This window comes from Maniola hyperantus, chromosome 19, assembly GCF_902806685.2.
Source record: "Maniola hyperantus chromosome 19, iAphHyp1.2, whole genome shotgun sequence".
Lineage (NCBI taxonomy): Eukaryota > Metazoa > Arthropoda > Insecta > Lepidoptera > Nymphalidae > Maniola > Maniola hyperantus.
In genome coordinates this window covers 7,691,062-7,718,596 of record NC_048554.1, presented here as the reverse complement: position 1 = coordinate 7,718,596, position 27,535 = coordinate 7,691,062, and the positions used below count along the sequence as shown (strand labels likewise).

General features: G+C 38.4%; 2 protein-coding genes across 10 annotated transcripts in view; one reads left to right on the top strand and one right to left on the bottom strand.

Annotated features, from left to right (window-relative positions):
* Positions 1-23,039, top strand: part of spen (split ends) — a 94,353-nt gene extending 71,314 nt beyond the window's left edge. For 7 of the 9 annotated variants that reach the window (XM_069504831.1, XM_069504828.1, XM_069504827.1 and 4 more), the window contains 10 exons: positions 1,748-11,487; positions 12,007-12,155; positions 12,697-12,779; positions 13,151-13,219; positions 13,312-13,418; positions 14,609-14,730; positions 15,401-15,546; positions 16,044-16,247; positions 17,286-17,447; positions 18,156-23,039. In XM_069504831.1, the coding sequence (XP_069360932.1) occupies positions 1,748-11,487; positions 12,007-12,155; positions 12,697-12,779; positions 13,151-13,219; positions 13,312-13,418; positions 14,609-14,730; positions 15,401-15,546; positions 16,044-16,247; positions 17,286-17,447; positions 18,156-18,290 (10,917 nt within the window). In that variant the 3' untranslated portion in view covers positions 18,291-23,039. The remainder of the gene's footprint in view (positions 1-1,747; positions 11,488-12,006; positions 12,156-12,696; positions 12,780-13,150; positions 13,220-13,311; positions 13,419-14,608; positions 14,731-15,400; positions 15,547-16,043; positions 16,248-17,285; positions 17,448-18,155) is intronic. The other 2 variants (XM_069504833.1, XM_069504826.1) reach the window with 1 other exon arrangement.
* LOC117991118 (L-xylulose reductase-like) overlaps positions 1-27,535 on the bottom strand; it is a 345,757-nt gene that overhangs the window by 271,310 nt on the left and 46,912 nt on the right. The window lies entirely within an intron of this gene.

Here is a 27,535-nt window from a genome sequence, read left to right as displayed (position 1 = left end):
GGCATCAATTATTTATAAACTCGGAAATGTAATTCGAGATCAAAAACAGGCCAAGTGCGAGTCTGGCTCGCACAACGAGGGCTCCATACTACAGACGTATTTTTTCGACATTTTGCACGATCATTCAAAAACTATTATGCATAAAAATATATAAAAATCTGTTTTAGAATGTATAGGTGAAGCCCTTTCATATGATACCCCACTTGATATAGTTATCTTATTTTGAAAATTGAAAACACTAATTTTAGTTCATGACCACAATTTAATTTTTTTTGTGTGATGTAACCACAAATTCACGGTTTTCAGATGTTTCCCCTAATGTCTGCTATAAGACCTACCTACCTGCCAAATTTAATGATTCTAGGTCAATGGGAAGTACCCTGTAGTTTTCTTGACAGACCGACAGACAGACAGACAGACAGATAACAAAGTGTAGGATCACTTTGTTATCTGTCTGTCTGTCTGTCTGTCTGTCTGTAAGGGTTCCGTTTTTCCTTCTGAGGTACAGAACCCTAAAAATGTAAACAAAGAAATGTCACTGTCAAATCGACCATTCAGGAGTGTTCAACATTATTACAGAAAGTCTAATAAGTAATAATAATCCTATTAGTTCATAATGAAATTATAAAGGATTAAATTTCCTAAGAGCCAGCGCGTGCCAGACCCTCCTTATTTTATAAAACCTGAAAGTTTCTCTGCGTATTGTTGCCAACACTGGAAAGAACGTCTGGATCATGCTAGCTTTGGGAGATAACAGCTAATAAAGATGTAAAAACGTCAAAGTATAGTCTATTTTTTTATATTTTCTGCGGCGTAGTATTAGAAATCACGTCATGCTTTGCCATTTGCCAGACACTTAGGTTGAGATCTATAGAGCGTACTTTGACTTTGCTCAGACTTAAGATTGAGTTAAAACGAGACAGATTTATATGAGAGATAAAGCTCAGTCTCGTTTTAACGCTGTCTTAAGTCTAAGCTAAGTCAGAGTGTGCTCTATAGATCTCACCCTTAGTGTCGTGGGAACCCCCGCCAGACACCCTACGTTAATAATTTATTAAACTTTAAAGATGTATGGCAGGGGGCTGCCACCCTACTAAGTGTCTGGCAATGCATGACGTGATTTCTAATACTATTGTGATGAAAATATAAAAAAATAGACTTTTTTTACTTTAATGTAAGATTTTTTACACCTATTATGTCCCGAAGCCTTATACCTATTCTATTTACTGTCAAATTAAAAACTAAAATTCGTATAACCAGGTGCTTACCCCATCAATTAGTCGAGCAAAAGTGTGTTTCTTATGAAAGGATTCAGTTAAGGCTCTGATAAAACACCCTGAAATCAATTCCTGGCTATGGCCATGATTGAACATGCCACAACTGCAGGTTGCAATATGCACACAGTTAAATCGTTAATAAATAATAACAAGAATGGAACATGTTCGCATCGGCAAGAATGCCCGACTTCTTCGCGATGATACGTATTACAGGACAGCTTCCTTTTGGGAGCGACTGCCGACTACCTACGTCACTCAATAATGTGATTGTACGGACAGTGTATGAGCACTTGGATGTCGCCATATTCCGATATTGGTTAACGCAGCATCGCAGTGCGCATCGAAAATATACATAGAAATATTAGACAGTAGTAGGTACACAATTTTTTTAAACATTTATTTTATTTTAATTTTAGAACGCGGTTGGCTTGAATAAAAGTGGTACATAATTAAATGATGTGAATGACCAGGAGCGGCATCGAAGCGCCGGTGGCCGGTCGCGGTCCGGCTCCCGAGGACACGTGTCGCGGCGGCGGCATCGGCGGCGGCGCGACGGCTCTGGCTCGCGCGCTTCGCGCGCCGGTACCCCGCTGCGGGACGAACCCGACGCGCCACCCACCGAGCCGCGTCGGCCGCCGCGCGAGCGCCCGCCGCTTCCAATGAGTCTACCGCTGCCTAAGTTCGCCGTGCAGCTGCTGCGCGCGGCGCCCGCGCAGCCGCGCTCGCTACTGCACGCGCCTGCCTCGCCGCCGCGCCCGCCCTCCGCTTCCTCCTCCAGCGGCGGCTCCGCGCCGCACTCGCCCTCGCTCGAGGAACGCATTCGCTCCCTCGACGAAAAGTACGAGCGATGGAGTGGCTCGAGAGCGCATGCGGATGCTCCCGATCGATCACGGCTACGGCATCGCCTCCTCGAGCTCGACATAAACGAGGTGTTGAAACCTTCCGAGGTGGTCCGATCGTTGCTGGCCAAACGATCCGTTTTCGACGAAGACACCGAGAGGCTCGAAGGGGCTCGCGTTCCGAGTCCGGGAAGCAGTCCGCGCTCTTTGGCCGTTGCGGTGCCGCGAGTGTTACGATACCCTTTTCCAGCACATTCCGGTCCGGTTGCTACGTCAGCTATCCCTTCCACTTCCAACGTGGCTCCCGGGACGCCCACGCGGTTGGCGGAGCCAGAGGACCAGGACCGCTCGCGACCTTCACCGTTGGAAAGAATACACAAGCTGCCCGATGTAGAAGCGCTAAACGAAACTAGAAGTAGAACGAGAACATCTTCTATAGATATAAAAGAGGATGCAAATGAGCAAAAACATTCTCCTTCGATTGCTAAAGAACAGATTGAATTAGACGACAATATTACGAGGCATGCAAACAAAAGTCGAAGGAACTCTGAATTAGACGAAAATTATACGAAACAAGAAAACAAGAGTAGAAGAAACTCTGAAATGGACAATAATAATACGAGGCATGAAAAGAAGAGTAGAAGAAACTCTGAAATGGACAGTAATAATACGAGGCACGAAAATAAGAGTAGAGGAAACTCTGAAATAGACAGTAATCATACGAGACACGAAAATAAGAGCAGAGGAAACCCCGAAATGGACAGTAATAATACGAGGAACGAAAATAAGAGTAGAGGAATCTCTGAAATGGGCAGTAATCATACGAAGCATGAAAACAAGAGTAGAAAGAGCTCTTTAGTGATGAACACTGATGAGACCAAATCACCTGTCAATGCAGAAAAAACTTCTGATCGAACCTTATTGGAACACAATGCCCCAATAGATATTAACGAAAAACACAATACGAGAGATATTGTAGTGGGATTAGAAGATAAGTTAATTACTGTAAAAAAAGAAGATAGTTTAGAAGACCGAAACGTTTTGAAAACCAGTGATTCCATAATAAACAAATTTGAAAGAAATTGTTTTCGAGACGAAACGAAATTATGCAGTGAAGATATCACAGAAGCGATTAAACAAGAATTACGGGTAGACCTCGAATTAAGTCATGAAAGTTTTTTCTTTCCAAATGAGTATGATACAAAATTTGAAAAAAATATCCAAGAAGACATCAAAGCAAAATTAGACCAAAGCAGTAAATTGCAAGACGCAGGTTTTAGAGATAAAAAAGAAATTGAAAATCTTTTTCAGAATCATATAAGTAAAGAAATTATAGCGTATAATGTACACTCTTTAAATCACTTGAATGTCATAAATTGCTCAGAATTACCAAGGAAGATTATCGAAATGACGCCAGATTTGAAATTGAATGAAAAATTAAGTAAGGAAAAAGGCGATGCCATTGGTCCACTTGTATCACAAGACGATAAGTTTGGTAAGGAAAACATAAATTGTGAGAAAGTTGTAGACAATTTAAAGTTTCAAAGCAATTTATTTCTTTCTATAGAAAAAACCGTTGATAATATTAAAAATCAGGATGAGACTAATAAAAACGAGCGCGATAGAACAAGACACTGTAAAGATCATCGCATTGAAAAGGATTACATAGAAAAGGAAAAGTTAAAAAATAATAAAAATTTAAAACTTGAAAAAAATGAAAAAGAACGTAAGACAAAGGAAGAAAATCCCTTTTTGAAATCAGTTTCAGAAAAAATCGATAAGTCGAAATCTGAAAAGAATGTAGAAAAATACCTAGAATCTGATAAAAATTTAGAAAAGGAACGTGAACTTGATAAACTGAGACATATTGATGATACAAAATATTTACGCCATGAAAACCATAAAAAAGACAAAGTTGATCGAGATAAAAAAAAAGATATTGTAGAAACAGAAAATTCAGTTAAAGGCTCAAAAAGGGACGACAAATACAAGCACGATCGATCCAAAAAAGAAAATGATACAAAACGTGAAATTAAATCTGATAATTCGAAGAGTCGTAAATCTTCAAGAGATGAGTCTAGCAGGGATATTTGCCGAAAAGATTCAACAGACTCTAGTACGTCTAGAACATCACACGATTCAACTAAATGTAGAGATTTTGAAAATACAGAAATAAAAGAGGAGCCTAAAAATAAAGAGAAAAGTACTACTGATATATTTCAAAAAATTGAAACTGACAAAGAATCGATAAAACTCAATGATCAACCTAAATTAGATAGTAAAATAAAGATTAAGACAGAAATAAAAGAAGAAAAGGATTTAGAACACCATTCGAAAAACAAAACAGATAGTTACATGGAAAATACATTAAAAATTAAATCTGATGGTCAAGAAAAACAAAGGCATTACTCTCTAGATTCACCTAGTATTGATTCTAAGCGTAAAGAGCGGTTAAATTCATGTTCTAGCCTACCATCTAACATCGGTCATAAACGTAGAATGTCATCACAAGACAGTATAGATTGCCTAACAGAAGATACAAAAAAATGTAAAAGTGAACGACGTGATTCTAAAGATTCTAGAAGTGTGGATCGTCATAAAACTACAAAATTCAGTAAAGGTCATTTTGCTAAAATTATTGAAAGTAAAACCAAAGATGACAAGAAAAATCAAGTGAAACCACCTGATGATAATATGTTCTTAAACATAAAAGAAGAGGAAATAAAGGAGCTAACATCTGAAAGAAATAAGATGGTCAAAAAGACTCCACTGGATGAGTGTGTTGAAAAGATAGAAGAGTCAAGCAAAGAGCAACAATCGGAGTCGTCATCAGAATCATTACACAACAATATAGATTTTCTTGCTACTTTAGAACTGAGGTCGAGTGAAGAAGATGAAAGACAAAAAGCGCTTCGTAAAGAGATGAAAGAGAAGAAACGTATTCACCAATTACAACAAATACAAGAACTTCAAATGCAACAAGATGCTCTACAACAAGCTGAATTATGTAATAAGATTAAGGAAGACCGAAAACTTAAAAATGATGAAAAGAAGAAAGAAGCCATGCGTGAGAAGAGAATGTCTACTGAACGAAAAAGTAAGGATGACAAAAATGATAACAGTAAACGGCGAAATCGTAAAGTTCCAAGCACAGATAGTTCAGATTCTGATGAGCCTATGAAAAAACATTCTATTTTTGACATCGTAGACGATGAACCAACATACATTTCTATGTACGATAAAGTTAAAGCTAGATCTTGCAAAAACATGCAAAAACAAGAAGAAGAAAAGCGACAGGAAAAAATTAAAGCTAAATTTAGTCAACTAAAGCAAAGTCGAGCGAAACGCGAAGAAAAGAAAAGATCTAGTTGGGATGAAGATAGTGATTCTGAAAATGAACAACGTAAATCTCATAAAACTTCTATGGGCAGTTCTTCTGATGACGACCAAATTGTAATGCAAAGTAAAAAGCGTGAAAAATCTCATGGATCTAGTCTTGAATTCGATCAGAATAGAACAAATGATTATTTTGATGCAGTAAGTACCGAAGAAGATTCGCATAATAAATTGTCGCGTAAAAATTCCCGATCACGCATTATGTCCGATACATCTGATGACGAAAATACTAAAATTAAAAAGGAAATATTTTCAGACTCAGAATCTTCTCAAAAATATAAAGATAATGATATCCATCTGAAAGAATCTAGCAATGATAAGGTGAAGAAAACATCTCTTCTAAATTTATTTGGGAAAAGTGATAGCGATGACAATAGAATCAAATCAATTTTAGACTGTGAAAATAATTACAGAATGTCATTTGCGAAAAGCTATTCGAATGATATTTCTTCAGAAAATGAATCTGTTCCTTCAAATATACATGAAATGCGTAAGAAGCATAAGAAAAAACAAAAGAAATACAAGTTTTCCTTTTCTGATGAAGATACTAAGACTGAAAGTGGTCATGAAGTTACTCCAGATATAGGTGTTAAACACAAAAACTCAGACAAATTTCGCCGCCATAACAATAAGAAAGAAAAAAGAAAAGACAAAATTCGTGACAGTGTTGACACGGATGAACCTCGAGATGAAAGAAGAAAATATAAAAAAGATAAGAGATCACCTAGCCAATCCTATGATTTAATTACGGATCCGACGTCTAATAATTATAAAAAAGAGGGTAAGATGGAAGATATATTTGGTCCACTTTCAGACGAGTCAGATAGAGACATGGGCCATATCGCAAATAGGGACTCAGGCCATATTGCAGGTCAATCTATGGATTATCATTATACAACAAACGAAAAATTAAATTGTGATGAAGTTAAAATCAAAGAGGAAATGAAACGGAAGAAAGAGAAGAGAAGAAAAGAAAAGGCGCATTTCGGCAAAGATGATGATAACAGCTTAGATGTTGATGCAGTTAGTAAAGCAATAGAAGCTCGGTTATTTGCTGACACCTTGAATATTGATGATAATCGTGCTAAAATGGAAAATAATTCTGATTGTGTTGCTAAAAAGTTAGATACTGATGATAAATATGGAGATGTCAACATTAGCGTAGATAACATGTCGTTTTATAATTATTGTGATAAAATTAAAAAGGATTCTCGAGAAAAAAAGAAGAAAAAAAAGAGAAATCGCGAAGATCGTCAAAGTCGTAAAGAACATCACCATGGATATCACCATGAAAAGATACAAAAAATTGAAAACCCTTATCTCGACAGTAATATTATTCCAAAAAAACTTGATGACTCTTACCTTGACAATAACATTACACTATCTCCGAAAACGATGTTACTTGACATACCATTACCCAATGATACCCAAAAAACTGACGTTACCGACAAATCAGATGATAGTAAATCTCTTTCTGAATCACCCAGTTTACCAAGAATTACAGATAGTCCTCCGTTTGCAGCAAAAACAGATGAGAACACTGAGACAAAGATAAATCATCGTGATTCTCCTAACATGTTATTAGAAGGTGATGTGGTCGAAACCAATTTTGAATCAGCTAGAAACATTGAGGTTAATGATATACCGATGCCACCTCCTATTGATAATATTGTTCAAGATATTAGTGAAGTACCATTACCGAAGGACCCTCCCCTTAACACTGAAAAAGGCAAGCAGAATGATGTAACTTGTGTAAATGTTGACACTGATGTAAAAATGAGTGAAGATGCTGTTCGAAGTATATCAAACTTGGAAAATAATACAGAAAAACAAACCGATAAAACAGCTAGTGAGTCGCATTCTTGTAAAGTAGAGAAAAAGGTAGAAGAAAAACCTCGTGCCATGATTTCACAAGAAGAAACAGAAGATGCTGTTGCTGCATTACTGGGCGAAAGTTTCGGGGGGAAAACTAATACGTTTGTCAACTGCTATGAAGAAGTAGAAAAAAATAATACGCATCAAATCGAAATTGAAAACACTACAAGTGAAAGTGAAATAATCCCCGAACAAGACGCGGAAGAAATGAGACAGGCAGTTCAAAATTTAAATGCTAGTGAAATGGAAATGAAACCTGATACACCTGTATCTGATAATGATCTTTTACTAATAGATACTGATACTGAAGAAACCGAGGAGACTAATCAAGATGCAATCGAAAAACTACCAGTAAATATAATTGCAACAAATCAATCTCTTAACAATAATAATAAAGTAAGCTTAACTCAGACTACAGAGATTTCAAACATTATCGTTACGAAACCAAAAACAACTATAGTACATCCTATTCAAAAAGAGTCTCAAGATTTGAATAAAAAAATAAACGAAGTAGAAGTAAAACCGTTAGTAACAAAGCAAGAAACCGTTCAGCAAATTACATCGACTGCAACTCCAGTCATAACTTCTCCAGTCCGGTCTTGGACTTTATCAAATAATAAAATAATTGAACCTCACAGGCTAAACATCCCTGCAAGTTCCTTGGCTAACAAAGATAATAATGAAACCAAACCTACTCATATAACAGCAAATATAGTTCAGATTAAAGCACCGCATAATCAAAGCCTACAAATTGGTAGTTCCTTAAGGCCTATCATTACTCCTAATAGACTAAGTACTCCATACCAAGTAATAAATCAGATGATTAGGCCGCAAGTTTCTAGTATGCAACCACCTACCATAAAAATACCAGAGCCTCATATTATATATCAAAAACCTCAAGGCATAGTAATTTCGCCAAGAATCGGCAATGAACCATTATTGTTGAGTCCTAAGACTAGTCCACGAACTGAAAGTATGACATCGCCACGTTTACCTAGCATGGCTATTCTTGGAAGCTCTCCACAAAATTGCAGTTCAGTTGGAATAGCTTCATCAAATGCGATACAGCAAAGACCTCCAGGTCATGTGACTGTAGTCCGAATGCAACAGCCACCATTAAGTCCAATTCAAACTATGCATATACCGCCTGGTGCAAGAGCTATGGTATCTCCTAACCGACCTAATTCAGTCTTGGTTCAAACACAAGGCTCCCCACTACATTTCAATAGATTGCCCGTAACTCCAGTTCTCGCACCAATTTCTAAACCATTGAATGTGAATAATATAATTCAACAAACTAAAACGAGTGTTGCTAATAATCCACAATTAATACATCAAGCTAAGATGATATCGGACACCAGAAAATCTGAAAGTTTGAATGAGAATACAAAAATAATATTATCTCCAACCAGATTGCAACAAAGTGCAAATTCTACCGTAAATGTGTTGTCACAGAATCGACTTATATCGGTGCAGAACCCTATGCATGTCGGGAATATTAATTCGACTTTGCATCTTTCCAATAAGGTTTTAATAAACAATAAGCTTCAACTAGCTGATAAAAGAGAAATATTGAATAACAAGTCTGAACATAATCTGATAACACCTATTATACATGTAGCTACTCACGCTCCATCATCTATTATTCAGGGTAGCACTAAATCTGTTGTTTGCAGCCTTCAAGAGGCAGCAACAGTGAATAGGGGACATGGGTCGAATGTGATTCACACTATCAATTCACAGAGGCTGCTTACTACGAATCCTATGACAAATGTCTTACAACTGGATGCAAATAAAGGTCCGCCCTCAGTATTATCCATGGCCACTATAAGACCTCCACAAGCCTTGTGCAAACCTGAATCATCAAACACGGTTGTCGTTACGACGTCAAGTCTTAGAAATGTAGTTATGACTCCTTTGTTGCTTAATACATCTACAACTCCAAAAGCGACCATAAGATTACATACGAGAAGTGAGAGTGAAAATGTAGATAATCATTCATCTGTACCTTTCATAAATCATTCCCAGCCACAAAATTATGATAAAAATAATGAAAAAAAAGAATTAGATTTGCAAAAATCTCCCTCAGACCCTTCATCATCCTCAACAGAACATAATATGACTAAATGTGAAACCGACTTTGAGGAGTTATTAAAAGATAATACAAATGAAATAAAAGTAACTAATGATCCCGAAAAGAAATTGGAAATTAATGTTGGAAAATGTTTTACTTTAATAGCTCCTGGGCTCGATCCAAGAACCAGCACAGATAGTAAGGTTGTTGAAAAAGGTAGCAATAAAGAATTGATTACTATAAAACCGAATGACGACTCGGTATTGAAAATTAATGAAACGGAAATTACAACTTCACTAAATGTTGAGGCAAAATCTAATGATCCAGCTGAAAGTATTACCAAAACCAGTGGTTTAGAACTTAATCTAAAAGAAAAATTTGAGATACTGAGCCATGATGAAAAAGATAAAATTGACGAAAAGAAAAGTTGCGAGAATAATGATATATCCTCAATATCGGAAGTTGACGAAAGTAGCGACAAGTTTTTTGGTCTACTTTCAAGTCCAAGTAAGGCTGAAGAAATAAAAAATTCAGATGAAGGGGATTACTGGTCAGCGAAGGACGTTAACATAGAGTCAGTTATTAAGAAAGTTGATTCATTATGTAATGATATTTCAGATGAAAAGAAAGATCAAACTTTTGACGTGAATGGTTCGAAAACAAAGAACTCTACAGAGGATGCTGCATCAGAGGCAAGCATACAAAATGATATATTGATTGGGGGTAAAGATGCTACTAGGCAAGATGCTTGTAGTATAGAGCTATCAAAAGATATGGAAAGTAAGAGTGAAACGTTTCAGGAGTGTAATGTGATTGGAGAACCTGTTCTGGAAAAAACAACGGGTAGAAGAGGTGGTCGTACTGGACGAGGTAAAAGAGTGGAGAAAAACCAGGACAGGGTTCAAACTCGTCAAATAGCCAAACCACCTAGGGGAGCTTCAAAGCGAGGAAGAGGCAGCAGAGCAAAGGTAGATAAAAAAATTAAAAATTTAGGTGCCAACAATTTGAATAATATGCCTGGAGATGTCTACGATTTTCATGAGGATTCCGGAGATGAAACAGTGACATCGCCTAACAAAGCGGAAGTAAGGCCTCGTCTAATTCTGACTATAAAAAGTCCTCTCTCTGGTCATTCGAACGTTATAGCGACATCGACCCTCAGTATCACACAGAAAGACCAGGCAAAAAATGTTGAAAAACAAAAGGAGGACAAGATGGAAGTGTTCGTATCACCCTCGGCAAATACGCGTAAATCGAGACGTCTACAAGAAAAAGACATACAACGTAGCACCGTCGACGATGTTATAGACGAAGTGATAAAGGGTACAGCAACGCAATTCAGAAATACCAAAGAGGCAAATAAAAAGAGATCCACAAGACAAGCCGGTAGTAAAACAAACACCGAGAAGAACTCTACGGGTGACGTCCGTAAGTCCCCTAGGGGCGTCAAGAGAACAAGAGACAGAAGTCTATCGGACGCTTCTATGGATAGCAGCGATGACAACGTTAAGAGGGAAGACAACATTACCGTTAAGGAGCCGAAACTTCCTAAGTTGGCAGAACCTCCTGCACCACCAAAAAGCGAACCCGAAACTATCATCAAGACAACTCCGGTCGCGCCGCCCGTTATCACCACCCCGTTGAGCATTCCAACTCCTATAACGAAACCGCCCAAGAAAATGATATCAGAGATAGCCAAACTAACGAGCGTATTCGAAGCGGCCGCGAACACAAACAACAAGGTGAGGGTCGCTTCACCGAGCGTGCCCGATCGACCTGTGCTGTTGGCCGAGCGACCCTGTGAAGCGGAACGTCTCGCGCCGCCTGCCGCTGAGACTTCGCCGATCGCAGCGGGCGAAGCCGGGGACGCGGGCTACGTGCGGCGCCACGTGGACAACGTGCCGACAAACATGATGCCGGTCGGCGCCACCGAGGCCACGGACGCGCGCGTGCAGTCGCCCGCGCTGCCACACCGCCCGCCTATCACGCAGCACCTCGTGGACCGCGCCACCCCCGTGCTCGTCAGGTTCGTAGCTTCCTAATAAAGTTCATTTATTCCTATTCTGATAGCATTGCCACTAGCATTGAAACCCCGGTCATGTGCGAGTATAATTGTAGAAATATATAACTTTGTTATAGCGGCAATAGAAATACACATTCTGTGACGATTTCAACTCTCTGTCTATTACGTTTTATGAGATACAATTGAATCCCCTGCCAGACACACTTAAACTTTAACAATGGTGTCTGGCAGGGGGTTGCCACGATACTAAGTGTCTGCCAATGCATGACGTGATTTTTAATATTATTCCGAAGAAAATATAAAAAAACTACACTTAATACTTTGACGAAGATTTTAGACACCTTTGTTACCTGTTACCTGCCAAAGCCACGACGATCCGAACTTCATAGTCACTAATCGTTCCTACCTGTGTTAGAGACAATGCGCATAGAAATTTCAACATTTGTAAAATAACGAAGGTCTGACCCTTACAGCCTTATCTCTATATTATGTTAAATGCATAAAAGAATGAAATGTCAACAGAGGTGGCGAGGGCGAAGGTGAAGGTGGCGCGGCGGGCGCGTCGCGTTTCCGCGGCGCGTACGCCGGGCCCGCCAGCCTGCCCCGCGGCGCTCACCATCCGCCGCTCGCCAAGCAGGTGGCCGTCGTGGGCCCGCACCATCAGCTGGCGGGTACGTACTACGGAATAATGCGAATTGCAGATTGATCTACACTCATACTCGTATCTTAAAATCCTGTTTCTTAGGGCGGTTACGCACTGCATCCGATCTGAATCCATGAAAATACGTTCCGAAGTAGTCTTAGAACTATTTGTATGGTAGCTTTCCGACTTCCGTTATCCGATATCTCTTCGTCATCCGTGAGAATATCTCTGATGTGTTTCAGATTAACATCGGACGTATGACGTAGAAACGTCAAAGATGTCCTCTGAATAGCTTGCATTTGGATCAGGGATCGGATTAGTGCGTAAGCAATATTCGAGTTCAGTCCGAACTCCGAATTTTTCATATCCATATTTTCACGGACTCGGATCGGATGAGTGCGTAACCGCTCTTAATCACGAAAGAGAACTGGCTCCAAGATTTGAATGTAAATCTATTTGAGCATAGGTAACTTTAAAATTACATATAAAAAAATCAAAAACCTTTTCTTTCTCGTGTACATACATAGACATCTTGTCTATTGTCTACTAATTGAATCGATATTCTCCAGGCTCTCGAACGCCGGTTACGGACGAGGCTCGCTTCGGTCGCACCAGCGTACCAGCGGGCAGCCCTCAAGGACCAATCGCTGTGGTGAATATGACGCTTAGATAAATATTGCATGAACATGAACAGTAATAGCGCATCGTTTTTTAATCTTAAGTTTATACGTACGAATTACGATCCATTCAAACAGTGTTTTAATCTTAACAACAGTTACATAATAGTGTAAGAGTTAAAACTTAGAGTGCATACCTAGTAGTGTAATTCTATATTATAAATATGAACCTATCAGTAAAATGCATTCAACTCTTTAGTTGTGAAGTTAAAATGGAAGGATTCATTTCTACTAAGACCAACCAATCATCGACCTTAAAAAGATTTAGAAGCGCTTTAATCCATGATATTTATATTGTTGAATAGTAAATATATAAGAGTAATTCTGTTCATGCTATCCGGGATAGTCTGCAGATTTAGTTAGAAGTCCTCCACCTGCGCATCAACAGACTTCTCCCATCGCGGTATATCATAATGTAATATCTTTTTATTGATATATATAGATATGTGATATATCATTTTGGTCTACAATGACATAGCTTATTAATTGTTAAAATTGTATCCGCAGGGCGATGGAATGTACCCTCACTTTTCGCACCACCATTACCAAATGTATCAGCAACACTTTCGAGCTACTCAGCACGAAAATATATCAACCCCTACTTTTTTGCCAAGGTATGTCATAAAATAAATATTCTAACGTGTTTTTATTCTAAAAACCCCTGATAAATATTAGTTTAGTTGAAATTATTGTATCATCTAATTCCCGCGACTTCTTCCGTATGGACTTAGGTTTTTTAAGGATCCCATTGGAATTACTCAAAATCATTTCTTCTTTGACAAAAACTAAAAGTTCGAATATTGCGCATTTGCAGCCGCTTTTTCGACGAAGCAGCAGCGTCAACAAAATATTCTTGGATCTTTATTTTTCAATTTTTTTTTGTCGTTTTATGAAAATTAAACGCAATAAAAAAATTCATTTAATTCGCTGATGGGCCGTTTGTCAAGGTACACTGAATGAGATTTTGTCATTTTTTTTCTTTTTATACATTTGGCTTGATATTTACATTCACACAGCTTTGAATTGAAAGTTAAAGACATTATGAGTCATGTCCTTGGAAAAGTAAGCTGAACAGAATATGATTACCCAAACCCTATTCATTAAAAGCGGGTGCTAAACACATCAACATAGTGAAAGTTCAAAAAAGTGTAAAAAAACTGGTATAATCTGATCTAAGCCCCGATATTACGTCGTGATTACCTGTAAGTTTTACTCAGGTATGTATGTAGCTTAGGTAATTGACAACAAATTTACTAAGGTTAATGTAGTTAAAAGAGTGTTTACATCATTGACTTATATATTAATTGGACAGGGCTATTGAACGAACAAAATGGCACCGACTCAGTGGTGCTTTAGCACCAATGCAACTTCAGTCACGTCTGGATTTCAAACGGATCGTTCATTAGTATCTAAGAGGTGGCGCTGATTTATTTGGTTCCAAAACCGTGAAAAATTTTGTTTGCTTAGGCATATATATCGATGGTATGGACAGGGCCATTGAACAAACAAAATGTCACCGACTCAGTGGTGCTTTAGCAGCAATGCAACCTCAGTAGCGTCTGGATTTGAAACGAGTCGTTCATTAGTATCTAATAGGTGGCGCTGATTTAATTGGTTCCAAAACCGTGAAATTTTTTTTTCGCTTGACCATATCTTGTCATTTATATCGATGGTTTACATTAGTAAATTTGCCGTAAGTCAATCATGTAAGCTACTTGCGTGAGTAAAACTTAAGAGGTGTATCCACGGCCTAGACATAATAAATTTGAATGTAACGCCGGTGTTCTCTGTTGTGTGGTTGCAGAGGCGCACTGGAGGCGGAGGCTTCGAAAGTGCCGACGCCGCCGCTGGAGCTGCGGCGCCCGCCGCCGACCGCGCGCGTGCCGCGGCCTGCGCACTCGCCCTCGCTGCTCGACCGGCACATCAGTGAGTATACTATGTCGTTGATCGCAGCGCTAGCGGCGCGTTGACTTGAACAATCTTATTATTTCAACTTGCTATCTTTCATTTAAATTGTTAAGTACAAGACTGGCCAAGTGCGAGTCAGACTCGCGCATCGAGTTCCGTACTATAGTCTTATTTTTTCGACATTTTGCACGATACTTACGCATAAGACTTATGCATAATTAAAAATAAATAAAAATCTGTGTTAGAATGTACAGGTGAATAATATGATACCTCACTTGGTATTAGTAATCTTACTTTGAAAGTAAAAAATACAATTTGTGTATGAACACATTTTTTTTGTGATGTAACCACAAATTCACATTCGAATTTTTCTCTTTATGTTTGCTATACGACCTGCCTATAGTTCGCGACAGGTCGAGATGGCCATCGGGGTATGAGGCGGTGGACGCCCTGCATACCTGCACAGCGGCGCCAGCGCTTGCTCGCATTGAGTTAGCGTGAGGGCTGTGGCAGGTCGACATGGCAATCGGGGAGGGAATGGCCCCGCATTTCCATCTCAACCTGTCGCGGACTATAGTTATATTTTTATACAATTTCAGTAGTTTTTAAGTGAAATAAGTGATTTTTTAAGTGAGTGAGCTGGTGATGGGTTGATGATGACGATGACGAATGAATGTTTGTTTGGCAGTGTACGCGGTGCGGTGCGGACGCTCGCCGCCGCCCGCGCACGGCACGTCACGGCCGCCGTCCGCGCTGCCGCCGCCCGGCGCGCCCGGCCCGCCGCACGCGTCGCAGGTGCCGCGCGAGGCCGACTCGCTGCAGATGCTGCTGCGGGTGAGTGATCGCTTCAAAGTCTATCGTTTATTCAAATTGGATACTGTAGCCGGTAAGAAATATTGTACATCGACTCAAAGAATGAGATTTCGGCTTTGTAGAGCGTTGTCTCTGTCACTTATACCTATGTGACGTTTTGTCGGTCTCAACGACAGATACAACACTTTACAAAACAGCCTATCTCTTTCTAAAGGTCGATGTACAATATTTCCTGCTGGCTACTGTACACTTTTGGTTGTCATTGTTGAATTGGTTTGATGATGATGAGACGAGCTCGTAACACTCACTTGGGTATTCTTTAATCATATAGATAGGTATAGAAGAGGTAATAATAAAACCAATACCCGGCTGAGTTTGTTGTGGGCTCTTCTCAGGCCCGGGCGCGTTTGGAACCCTCGTAGCTTTAGTTTTAAGTTTACGTACTAAAAATTATCGCCACTATCATCTATAACCTAACTATCGAAAGGAGTACCTAATTAGAATTTGGAATGTTGCAGCGGTACCCGGTGATGTGGCAAGGGCTGCTGGCGCTGAAGAACGACTCGGCGGCGGTGCAGATGCACTTCGTGGGCGGCAACCCGGGCGTGGCGGCCGACGCGCTGTCGCGCCACTCAGACGGCGCGGCCGCCTCGCTGCTGCGCATCGCGCAGCGCATGCGCCTCGAGCCCGCGCAGCTCGACCAGGTGCACCGCAAGATGAAGGTGAGTTTACGAGTTGTTGTTATAGATTAGGGGGCGTCCATAAATTACGTGAGATGTTTAAGGGGGGGGGAGGGGGTCGAGTCAAATCTCATCTAATCTTACGTTGGAGAGGGGGGGGGGGGGCTCGGCAAATATCACGCAATTTTTAGGGTTCCGTACCTCAAAAGGAAAAACGGAACCCTTATAGGATCACTTAGTTGTCTGTCTGTCTGTCTGTCTGTCTGTCTGTCTGTCTGTCTGTCTGTCTGTCTGTCTGTCTGTCTGTCTGTCTGTCTGTCTGTCCGTCTGTCTGTCAAGAAACCTACAGGGTACTTCCCTTTGACCTAGAATCATCAAATTTGGCAGGTAGGTAGAAAAATCTGAAAACCGTGAATTTAGGGTTAGATCACACAAAAAAAATTAAATTGTGGTCAAGAACTAATAATTAGTATTTTTAACTTTCGAAGTGAGTGACTATATCAAGTGGGGTATCATATGAAAGGTCTTCACCTATACATTCTAAAACAGGTTTTTATTTATTTTTATGCATCATAGTTTTTGAATTATCGTGCAAAATGTCGAAAAAATACGACTAGTACGGAACCCTCATTGCGCGAGCCTGACTCGCACTTGGCCGGTTTTAATTTTCTGATTGAAACAAAAAAAAATACTTTTTTGGTCCATTTAATCCAGATTGTACATGCTATACAAGTATTCTATTGTTAAATTTTTATTACACTTATAACTCTCAGCAATATTGATTACTAATCTTAACTAGTCGTACCTAAATAAAAGCACGAAGCAAATTTTTCTTTGTTTTTACAATAACAATCCAACGCGTTTACGTAAGAAACCCCCATTTTGAAAAATCTCACGTGAGATTGGGGGATGGGGGAGGGGATTGAATAAAATCTCACGACATCGCACCAGGGGGGGAGGGAGGGACAGAAAATTTAAAAAAACACCTCACATAATTTATGAACGTCCCCTTACTGCGTGATGCGCCCCGCCCTTATAAAGTTTCTTGTTTAACATGAAATTCGTGTTGTTATGTTTTAGCTGGAAAACGAACACTGCATTCTGCTGGGGCTGCCGTGCGGCCGCGACCACATGGACGTGCTCCAGCAGTCCACCAATCTCACGGCCGGCTTCATCACCTACCTGCAGCGCAAGCAGGCCGCCGGCATCGTCAACGTGGCGCCCACGCCCGGGCACCACCAGGTGAGCATCGCCCAGCCGCCCAGCTCACACCACCCACACTATGTCAATTCAGCTAATAGCGCCTAAACTACTGAGCTGATTTTGATGAATAAGGTGTCAATCGATTCGTTATTATGATCCGGTGACATAGGCTGTAACTTATACGAAAAAATCAGTATGACAGATCCAAAAAAGTGGGGGTATGTGAATTTTTTTGGTATCATATCGAGTGAGATTCAAATGTGTTGGGATATTTAGAATTTATAGGAAAAATATCAGTAAAAAGAAAAACTTGGACGTCCTGTTTGAGATATATATTTGAAGTAAGAGAATATGTCATCGAATGTAAAACAAAAACTCTTAGAAAAAATAAGAATAAGAACATATTTAAATATAAACAATTTAGTTTACAGCCAGTTCCAACAAGGTGTTGGGATATTTTGATTTTATAGGAAAAATATCAGTAAAAAGAAAAACTTGGACGTCCTGTTTTTCTTTTTACTGATATTTTTCCTATAAATTCTAAATATCCCAACAAAATGAAAGAGGAGAAATTTCTTAGTTCATAAATATATTACAAAATACAATATTAAATTACATAATATTAAATAATTACATAATATTACAATATTAAATTACACAGTGCGACCGAAAATCAATTTTACTATATTCAACTAGTAATAAAAATATTTGGCGTTCTTCCACTGACTTAATTTCTTTTTTTTTCAGTCTATATACACGGTTCACATATTTCCGTCCTGCGATTTTGCAAACGAAAATCTCAACCGCATCGCTCCCGATCTTATGCATCGCGTCGCCAACATAGCGCATCTGCTCATCGTCATCGCCACCGCGCTCGGCTGAGCGCCGGCGCAGGACGCACGAGCCACTTGAACATGAGACTGATCACTTCGATCTCCCGCCGGATTTGTGTCGTAGGCCAACGAGCCTCGGAATGAACATAAAACATGACTGTTCTTTCCATCATCATTATGACTCATAAATAGAACGGATTTGAAAAAAAATATCGGACCTGACGTGCCACTGTGCGCCGACTCGTATCGCGAGTCGTTTGATTGGACTGTTCCAGTATTGGAATAACTGGAAACCTGACTGAAAATTAAACCTTCTACATTGACCGTTAGAAAAATAATTTAATAAAAAAAAATGTAAATATATCCAGGTTGTGAAAGTTGATTTTTACTATTATCGTAGCTCCTCAACGAGCCGGCGCGGTGCCAGCCGCCGCGCACGTTGTAGTGCAGTGAGTACCGGGAATTGTCGGACTACCTCGCGCCTGTGGACGCTGTAGTGCAGTAACGTTAGTGTATTTATTGTTACGGCGGGCGCGCCGCCTATGTAAGGGTTTAGTGTAAGACGTAGCTTTGTAAAATACTTTTTGTTACGGTCGACTGAGCTCGGCCTCGTTCGGAGTTTAAATTTATAAAAGATACGCGGAATCAGACGATAGAGTATGATTGTTTTTGGGTTCTGATTAGATGAGTGGCGATCTATCGAGCATTTTTATTGTTAGTGTAAATTGTTATTTTGTTTTAAGCTTAGGATCTAAACTAATTTAAATACTGTAAATACTGAATCTATCCATACTAAAAATTCGATTTACTCGCTTCACTCGTTACGGTAGGTAAGGAAAAAATCTGGAACTCGGTCGAATGTCGTTTTGTATAAAAATTATATTTAATGAACGGTATAAAACGATTAAAATACACGTGGAAAATAAAACTGTGATTCTGTCTTATAATGTAAGCTTATAGGTAGTCTGATAAAGTTCTTGTACTTGAGCAAAAGCGTGTGACGACAGCGGCGCGCGCTGCCGCATGCCGCCTTCATTGTAATCTGTTCATACTAAAATGCTGTGTCTTGTTGATGGTATAGAGTGTTTTTCTTGTACGGAGTTCTTTCTATGAATTGCAATATTCACGATATGGCATATTTGACAATACATGTAAATGTATATTATAGCTTTTTATCGAATGAAATATCAATATCATAGTCCGATTTGATTTTATCGCTTTATAAGCATCAGTTTATTAACACATATATTTTGATGAAAGATCGAATATTAATACTTGTATACAATAGGCTACTTGACAATTTTTTTAAGTTGGTCTTAAATGGTTAATATTTGTCCTATTATATCAAAAAAATTAACACTATATTTTTTTGCGCCCTAAAAACCGTAAAACTTTAATTTAAAAAAATATTTTTCTTAGACAGGTGAAAACACTGTCGGCCATGTTTGGCCGATACCACTACGAACCACAGGGTTATACTGTTGTTTACAAATGCATGACGTCAGAGCACAGATAATCTATCGGCCAAACATGGCCGACAGTGTTTTCACCTGTCTAAGAAAAATATTTTTTTAAATTAAAGTTTTACGGTTTTTAGGGCGCAAAAAAATATAGTGTTAATTTTTTTGATATAATAGGACAAATATTAACCATTTAAGACCAACTTAAAAAAATTGTCAAGTAGCCTATTGCCAGGCGATACAGAAGTGACATTCGATGTTTCATTAAATATTCGATGAGACAATATAGTGTCTGAAATAAACAATATTTTATATGAAAATGTCATCAAACTTATTACATAAATTGATTTTAAAGTGCGTTAATCGATACTAACAAATCCACCGAATGGAACTTCGGGCATGAAAAATACTATGGCTTCCGGAAACGTTCCCACTTACTATTAGCCCATGTTAGGATAACTGATAGGAGACTGGCTTAGTGTTAAATAAAAGACTAGTGAAGTTTATAATTGCGTAAGCCTTCTACTACTAAAGTGCTGACATTATGACAGTCTCAGTCTAGCCGAGCCGCCTACCGTGGCGTTACGAAGACGCGGCTTTTAAGCGTTAATGTCTTACATAGCAGTTCTAAATGGCTGTGTTCATTTGCTACTTTTTATGCGCATGTGCGCGATTTGTGCATGTGCGGTTGTTTAACATGTCAGAGACTGACAAGTGACGTTTGCTTCAAGTTCAAGCAACTGATGCACGAATCGCGCACACACGCTCAAAACGAAACAAACGAATACAACTAATAGTACTGAACCCCAGAAATGGGCACGGTAGCATCATTGATTCTAGATTACAGAATTTTCAGACTAAATAAACACGAATAATAATTTATATAAAAAGGTTACTCATTTGTTAGGCTTTTTTCAGGGTTAACAATTTAGCTGAGACCATTAATGTACAATAAAGGTGGATCGAGCGCTCCTACTATCTACTTGAAACAAATAACTAGGCACTTATCGCTACCCTATTTCGACTAACAAATTAGAGCGAGAGGTCGGACCCCCGTGGTGTCCGACCTCTCGCTCTCGCTCGAAGTGGGATAGCGATAAGTAGGTATTAGGAATGCCAGTCCATAAGTCTAAATAGATGGTTGAAACGAGATAATTTATACGATGCAGCCTCTTTGTGCCTACTTTGGCAATCAAATCACCAGACATTAAGGGACGCTAGTTTGTAATAGCAAGTCATTGGCACCGATTCTGAGCACAACCTAATTTTAGAGTATTCGCATGCTCTTCTTACTAATGTAATATGAAAAGGACAGACGCAGTTTGACAGTTTTAAATTTAATTTTTAGATGGTAAAACCCGTGATTTTAGCGCGAAGTCACGAACCTACTGTTTAAATTTGTATTGTGCACTAAAATTTAAGTCTTTAAATGTGAAAGTCATGTTTCGTTCCTTTTTTGCCATTGTTAAAAAGAAAAGGATGCAGATACTCTAAATTTAGTTTAGAGAAAAACAAAGGAATCGGTGCCATTATAATACTAATAATTAGATTTGGACCCTTTGAAACATTTTAAATCAAGCGATGCGCGCCGATGTACATGGTTCAAAAATGAATCTTCTCATTCCACGCGCCACCGCCTCATGCTATTCGTCTTCTAAACTAACGTTATAATAACATCGAATGCTATAAAATGAAATAAAATTATTATTACATTTATAACATAAAAGCCCCTATGTGACCGATTTCCTGCGACGTGCACAAATCGAATGCGAAGGTTGCAGAGCGACGCAACCGTTTGACCAGTCCATGTTCTTGACTAAAACACCAGCAATTATTTTTTCTGGTACCTAAGTAAAAGATCACTTATTTCGGGATACATACATAAATTTAACAAAAGTTAGAAAATTTTATTTAAATAACAGATAAAAACGCGCTGCTTCAAATGTGCTTTTGTTCGAAGCAAATCGCTCACATAGAATGTCAATTGTCATGTAACATGGCCATTAATAAAATAGATTTTCCACGAACTAACAATATTGTACTTCTCATAAGTTTAGTTTGTCTGCTCCGAGTTTAGCAAACGTTTCAGCGGTTATTTATTACTCAGCTATATATTCACACAATTTCTACTTCAACACAAATTCATCATTTCGCAATGTATGGTTAGATAAAAGTGCGGCTTTCGTCGTACGAAAAACAAAGTACAAAATATTTTATGTATTGTAATTTTATATGTACGATATAGAAATAACAACACAGGTAACGTGTATATTCTTTTAAGGATTAATAATATATGTATAGGTGTATAAATGTTATAATATGTTTGGTCATGTTTCCGTCGCAAACAATTCTCGATTTAGCGAGGAGGAACACTAACGAACTGTCACTTCGTCCATTAATTTTAAAACATAATTTTATTAATGAATGGATGCCCGATATGTACACTTATTTTGATTACCTTAAAAAGGGAGTCGATGTAAATAAGTCTTCAGAAAAATAGCGATACAGTATTTAGTCTTGGAGATAAATTTATATAGGCAACTCATGAGAATTATAATATAAATATTTATATCACTGTCAAATCGGTATTTACTCACACTTCTTTTGTCGATGTGATTATTTTTTGGCAATAATATATCACATGTTTATAATAAGAAAATTTTGCCAACAAGTAATTTCATCCTCGTTTTTAACTCGTATGTCAAGATGTCAATTAATAATATCTATTAAACGAAAACTTCCAAATTCGAGATGAGGATTATAATAATTTTGTATAAATCATTTGTATCCATACGGTACTGCAGACTTAATATAGGTGTAATGTTGAACGCGAGAAACTGAGAAGTATAATATAGTTTTGTTTCGTTTGATTCGAAACGTGTAAGGACTAAGGAGTCCCACTCGGCGGCGGCGGCGCTTGACGTCGCGCGTCGGCTGAAGCATGAAGTGGCGACGCTCGGGCGGTACGCTGCGAGGGCGCGCTGCGGCGGCCGCTGTTGCCCGTGTGCGAGTTAATAGAGTTTTAAATATATAATGTAAAATTAACATTTGATCTCAAGTGTGCAGCAAAAGTGAAAGTGATGACTAGACTGTTATATCGCAACAGCGGCGACCGCACGCGCTGCCTCATTGTTAATTATAATAAAATGTAAGGATATAAAAAATATTGTGATCATATTTCTACTATAAGTTTAAATTGCTAGGACTTAGATATAACTGTATATTTTGTACATATTGAAAATAGTATTGTAACTTTACTTCCCTTTATCCAAAAACCCAGACTCCTGCGTGTTATGTACCTCCTACCTATCAATACTATTAAAAAAATAATACATGAACAGCCGTTTTTATTTATACCTACCCGCTTTTTGAAATGCGTATGTCCTTCAATCACCGCGAAACGGATAAACGGAGTAAATATGCGAATTGTACACATCTGCAAAAAAAATTGTTCCAATCTCAAATTAGGTGAATTGGACGAAAATTAGAATTGGACTAATCACAACCAAGAAGGAACGACCTAAATCCACGCGAATGGAGTTTACTTCCCATTACTTTGTTCCATAGAACTTGACGTCATCGGACAAAATGAAACTTCATCCTAATTTGTTCGATAGAACTCAAGAACTAGGTACATACTAGCATTTCACGTGACCTCGAACTTGCTTTTTAACCGACTTCAAAAAAAGGAGGAGGTTCTCAATTCGACTTTTTTGTATGTGACGCGATTACTCCGTCAATTATGAACTGATATTGATGATTCTTTTTTTGTTTTGTAGGACATACTTCAGAGGTGGTCCCATTTTAATTTGGTAAAGATCTGATGAATATCTTCGGAGATGGGTTATTGAAGTCTGTTTTTATTTTTTTTTGAAATATTTTCGACGTATGCCGTCTGCGTCATAATAAGGTCATAACAAACATTTCTATTTTTGTGGAAAAATGACATTTTAGGGTTCCGTTGGCATCATCGGGTGCGGAACCCTAAAAGTGATCCTGATGACAGTCCGCCACGAAAATAAAAAGTTTGTTCTATGGAACAATAATTAAAGAAAGAAAATCTCAATTGTTGTATGGAACAAACTACGATAAAAATGGTCTCATTTTGTCCGACGACGTCAAGTTCTTTACGACAAATCGGATCCTTACCTTACCCCGCGGACGAGGTCGCCGCCCGCAGGCATCTGCTTAGTTATTATTTTATTAATAAAACAAGAAATATCTGATTGATATTTTATTTTAACTACTTAGTAAATATTTATTTGTTTCAACAAATTGACTAATTAGGCATAAATTTATTCTTATTTTTACTGGTTGGTAAATAAGTAAACATTTAAATATTTGAGACTTTAACAAATAGATTTAAATACATCTTTTTTCACCTCGTTAGCTCGGAAAGGCTTCGAAATCTGCGTGGAAAAGTCCACTTTAAACGCTAGCATAAAAAAATCGAAAATTAAGAACGTCACGAACTATGGCCACGGTAATATTAATATTACCGTGGACCGTGCTATGGTCACCGTTCACTCTTTAGGGATGGCGTATGGCGTAAAAACCAGCCGAGTGTGAGTCAGACTCGCGCACCGAGGGTTCCGTACTACAGTCGTATTTTTTCGACTTTTTGCACGATATCTCAAAAACTATTACATGCATCAAAATAAATAAAAACCTGTTCTTGAATGTACATTACAGGTAAAATCCCTTTCATATGATACCCCATTTGATATGGTAGTTATCTTACTTTGAAAATTAAAAATAGTACCTATATAGGTATTTGTTTATGAACACATTTTAAGTTTTTTATGTGATGTAACCACCACAAATTCACGTTTATCGGATTTTTTCCTTTACTTATGCTATAAAATCTACCTGCCAGCCAAATTCAAAACATCATTCAGCAAGATTCTAGGTCAACGGGAAGTACCTACCCTATAGGTTTTTTTGACATACACGACAGACTGACAGACAGACAACGAAGTGATCATAGAAGGGTTACATTTTTCTTTTTGAGGTACGGAACCCTAAAAATACCATTTTAAAGAAACCTACATAAATACGATTTGTGCACGTGCCTTTGAATTCTTCGCTGGCTTGGAATTCAATTCAAAAAAACTCGCGCCAAAATTACGTATACCAAGTCATCGTATATTAGGTAGTACTTACCTACTATTATAATAATATTATACCTATTCTGTGCCAAAATAACAACTTTTCAGCATTGCCTAACAAATAAATAGTCAGTATTACTTCACTAAATTATAGGTAGGTACCTTTCTTACGTAACTTTCCTTTACAGTTTATTCACTGGTGACATGTTCTCATCATACATTTTATTGTCATTTCCTCATAGACTAATTATGATTTCCTACATACCTAGTAATAATTCAATGATTTGATAAATCCAGATAAATCACTCAATGTTTATGATTAAAAAAAAACTAAATACGTACCTACCTAGGTACATACTCGTAATTACCTATGTTTTTCTAAAATGAGCTAACTAATTGTGTCTATTCACTATCTCATGAATAGGTAATTCGTGGGTAATTCTAATGCTTAAGACACACGACGTTACTGACATTTGACACTACTGTCGATTGCGTCCATACCACAGCAATTTTTTGTGTCGACATTTAGTGAATACCTACATCATGTGTCCGGGCTCAAGTGTATTCAACGTCTCATACTTACTGCATTTCGGCTAGTGTAGTACATTCCATCCCCATGAGGCGATATGTGTTTCGATTAAAATTCGCCGTCGCAAAAAGAGATCCATATGGATCAAAGATAAGAAGAAAATAAATTATTTTAGTCTACCTATTAGGTACATTTTTGACGGTAAGGCATAGATAGACATTTTGGTGTTTTTGGGGTTCCGTACCTCAAAAGAAAAAGGAACCCTTATAAGATCATTTTGTTGCCTGTCTGTCTGTCTGTCTGTCCGTCTGTCCCTCTATTAGTCTCGCCGTCGTGTTTGTCAATAAAACCTAGAGGGTACTTCCCGTTGACCTAGAATCATGAAAGGCTAGGTAGGTAGTAAGGTAAGGTAGTGGCTTGCAGTGTTCTACATACAAGTAAATGTGTTAGGTATATCTTGAACGATGGTACGGAACCGTTCGCGTGCGCGACCGACTAGAGTAAACTTTAAAAAAAAAAGGTCTATTTTTAAAGTTTATTCTATTCATTTCAGCAGATTCGTATCTTTTCCTCTAATAAGATTATTTCGACTACCACGACAAACGATTTCAAAAATAATACCTGAATGTTGTGAAGCAGATTATTAAAACAGGATTACAAGACGGTTTAAGTACCTATATACATAAGTCACATCATGATCAACCTATCGCCGGCTCAATACAGAGCACGGGTCTCCTCTCAGAGTGAGAAGGGTTTTTGTTTCTTCCTCAGACCACTTGCGCGGCAGATTGCTGTAGTGAGTCTAGCTAAAAGTGTCGCTCAGGTTCGAAATTCGTACACTTGTGTCGGACACCACGCACGCCCCGTCTCCACAGTGATGTCGCGGACACTGAGCGACACCGACACTACAACCTGCAACCTGCAAGGTGTCGCGGTAGTGGACACACGTAGACACTCGATGTACCTATAGACTGAGTGTCTGGTGTAAAGTGTCGTCGTGTGTCTATAGCTTAAGTCGTTATGATATTTTACCTAGGTAAGAGGTAGGTACCTACTTTGTCTGTTAGTGTCTAATTCTCGGAATATTCAGTTTGCTCCAACTTAGTAGAATTTGGTAGTTTTAGCTGTAAAAACTCAAAGTACGTTGAAAGAGAGCACGCCTTGTTTTAGGCTGCGTAAGTTTTACTTACTTACGTGAGTAAAGTAAGCTTGGAAGTTTTACTTACGTAAGTAGCTTAGGTAGGTAAGGCCGCGATTACATCTGTAAGTTTTGCTCACGTAAGTAGTAACTAGCACGTATCGTACGTAATTAATTGACAACACTATTGTAAAATGTAGGTACTTCTAATAGTGTATACATTAGTGTCGTAAGTTAATCATGTAAGCTGCTTACGTGAGTAAAACTTACAGGTGTATCCGCGGTCTTAGATGCCTTAAAGACCACCACCCTGCGTGCCGTGCTAAAAATTACCGAATTATTACCTAAAATGGAACAAACGAAAACAAAGATATTCGGACAAAGGGACATTCGAGAGTTGTAGAGACAAACTTACTGGACATTTTGGGAATAAGACCTAACGGACCTATGTAAATAATTAGTATTCTACTTATTCTAAGCTATGCTATTACATAATTAAGATGAAAACATTTATTGTTTAACAGTTCTCAATAAAATTAATAATTATTTAGTTTTGCCTAGTTGACTGTGTATCTAATAAAAATATTTCTACCTAATATTTGTTAGGTTGAACTGCATTTCAACAACCTTGCTTCATCATTAGATCCGCTAGTTTAAACACTCGCAACCAGCTACAGGCATCTGTCGACCGCAGCCCACCAGAGGTCGATGCGGTTGTTTCTCCGATGGGCGTGCGTACCACATTTTCCTGCGATGGGGATTTGCTGTTAGCCTTCTGCTTTTCGGGAGATTTGCTGATCGCAGGTGAAGTCATTCTGAAAAAAGATAAATTAAAATGAAGAATTTTTTTAAATTGTTCCTTATAATACTTAGCTACCTTGCTTATAATATATTCAATGTGCTCACAACACCATGCGAGCAATTATTACCTAAATGAGACCTAATTGGAGATTATTATGATCCAAGATTACTGTACACTTTTGAGTTCTGACTTTTGAATAAAATAAGAGCCTGAGCGGCCTTATTTTTTTTATCATAGGTATAGTGCGCAGACAGGTT